At 40.6% G+C, this 2107-nt stretch overlaps 1 protein-coding gene across 1 annotated transcript; it reads left to right on the forward strand.

Annotated features, from left to right (window-relative positions):
- Nucleotides 1-1153: 1153 nt before the first annotated feature.
- Nucleotides 1154-1561, forward strand: LOC127569692 (potassium voltage-gated channel subfamily E member 2-like). The gene has a single exon (XM_052014492.1). It carries the CDS (start codon nt 1154-1156, stop codon nt 1559-1561), a length of 408 nt encoding a protein of 135 aa, XP_051870452.1.
- The last annotated feature ends 546 nt before the right edge of the window (nt 1562-2107 follow it).

Raw genomic sequence — 2107 nt, forward strand, 5'->3', positions numbered from 1 at the left:
TAAATGTCACCACAGTTTACATGCTCAGGATCTGGCTTGAGAGATGAATGTGCAACCGATGGACACAGAAGCAAAAGGGCAATCGCTGAGCCACCTCGATTTTAATGAAATGCCAGGGCCATTAGACTCATGACATCCCTTATCTCAACGAGTTGAAAGTCTCCATCTTATTTGAAGAGCTGGATTTTAGAAGAGTGAGCGGGGACCTGCTAAGGACCTGCCAGCTTCTGGAGAGGTGTGTTGACAGAGGGGATGTGGAGAGGCTGTTTTCTCTCGTGGGAGAACATGGGAACCACTGTTTAAAAATAAGGAGTCGCCCATTTAAGACAGAGATAAGATAAATTCTTTTCTCTCGGAAGGTCATTTGATGGAAGGGCGGTGGGAGTACAATCTGTGAATACTTTGAAGGCAGAAATAGACAAGGTAAGGAGTGAAAGTTTACCATGGATATGCTGGAATGCAGAATTAAGGTTCTGATTCGATCAGCCATGATCTTATTAAATGGTAAAGCGTGCTTAAGGAACCGAGTGAGATATTCCTGCTCTTAATTGATGTGTTTGTTTGGAAACACTGCCGCTCTAAGTGACCAATATTGATTTCAAGCAGATAACTTGTATCTGATTACCCGCCATTGCATTTTGTTGGAGAAATAATCCACTTAAAAGCTGGAGACTCTTTCAAAGGTCGACCCGATACCCTTTTCAAAGCACTGTTTCCATTCCACATACAGACAGTGACTTCCAAATCTCCGTATCTGGAAGTCACTGTATGGGGGGGTGGAAAGATGCTTTCTATTTGTAGAGAAAGTAAATAAGCTTTCTCTTGTATCCACTTTGTATCATTTCCCCAAAATATTTGTGACCCCTGGTTGTTGAACATTTTCTAATAGGAACATCTTCCCTCCAGTTACCTTCTCTAAACCATTCATGATATTGTTCTTTTCCAGCAAGTCTTCACTCAACCTTTGTTGCTCCAAGGAGAACAACACAATTTCTTTGGTCTAACCTTGTAGCTGAAGTCCCGCACTCCTGGAACAATATGAGCCAATCTTTGAGTACCTTTTCTTTCAAAGTTATGAACAAGTATAAAACAATGGAACTGAAATACTAATTAGAATTTCTTCTCAATTTCTTGTTCCATAGGATCAGCAATAATGGACACAGTTGAAGGAATCATGTCTGATCAGTCAAACATAACCCTCTTATTTGAGAAGTTTTTCATACAGTATTACAAGGACTATCTGGCTCAACAAAAGCAGTCAGCAGCCCTGAATAAAACCCTTCAGGAGGAAAATTTTGAATTTGCTTACTTATACATACTGGTAATATTTGGCATCTTCACAACCATTATTATTTCCATGCTGGCCAGCACAGTGAGATCAAGGAGGCAAGAACACCAGAATGATCCATACCACACCTACATCGCTAACGATTCAAGGAAAGCAAGGAAGGAAAAGAGGTTGAGCTCAGATATTCCAAAATTCTACATCAATCAAAATGTGGCCAGGGCACTTCAGAACCTGTCTGATCAAGATGATACCGTCACTCTCCATTATAAATGATCACTCGTGACAATACCATTTGTGAGGAAATTCCTGATCTTCTGTGATTGGAGAGAGTGAAATAACTTGCTTTTTGTCAAGAAAACAGGATTTATTGATTTAAAAAATATCTGCTAGTAACAGGGAATAATTTTCACATGGACTGTCATACTTTAGTTACCTATTAAACTGACCTGTATGCTCTTTGGTGTCTTACAGTTGTTTCTTGGGTACTTGTTTTAACCCTCAAGATTGGTAAAATAAATTTTCCCATAATGCTCATTTCCTGTGATAAGTTCATCAGGATGTCAAACTTACTGAAGATGTGATAAGTAAAATGCACTTCAACCCCAGGTCAAAGCTTTGCAGAGGCAGAGCTCCAGGATTTTTCTCTAGGCACATTTTAGTGCACCAGTTTTAACGGGATGGGACGGGGAGCAGGGATGGTGTACGTGAGCTTCGATGTAACCTGTTGAGTCCACGTGTCAGTCATAAACTTTCTCGCTGATCCACTCCAGGATCATTACTGCGTTGACGGGAGCACGTGAGTGTTAAGTTGGCATCAGG

This window comes from Pristis pectinata, chromosome 4 (assembly GCF_009764475.1).
Source record: "Pristis pectinata isolate sPriPec2 chromosome 4, sPriPec2.1.pri, whole genome shotgun sequence".
Classification (NCBI taxonomy): Eukaryota; Metazoa; Chordata; class Chondrichthyes; order Rhinopristiformes; family Pristidae; genus Pristis; species Pristis pectinata.

Excerpts from the sequence above, each read along its gene's own strand:
- LOC127569692 (XM_052014492.1), top strand. The coding sequence starts at position 1,154 with ATGGACACAGTTGAAGGAATCATGTCTGATCAGTCAAACATAACCCTC.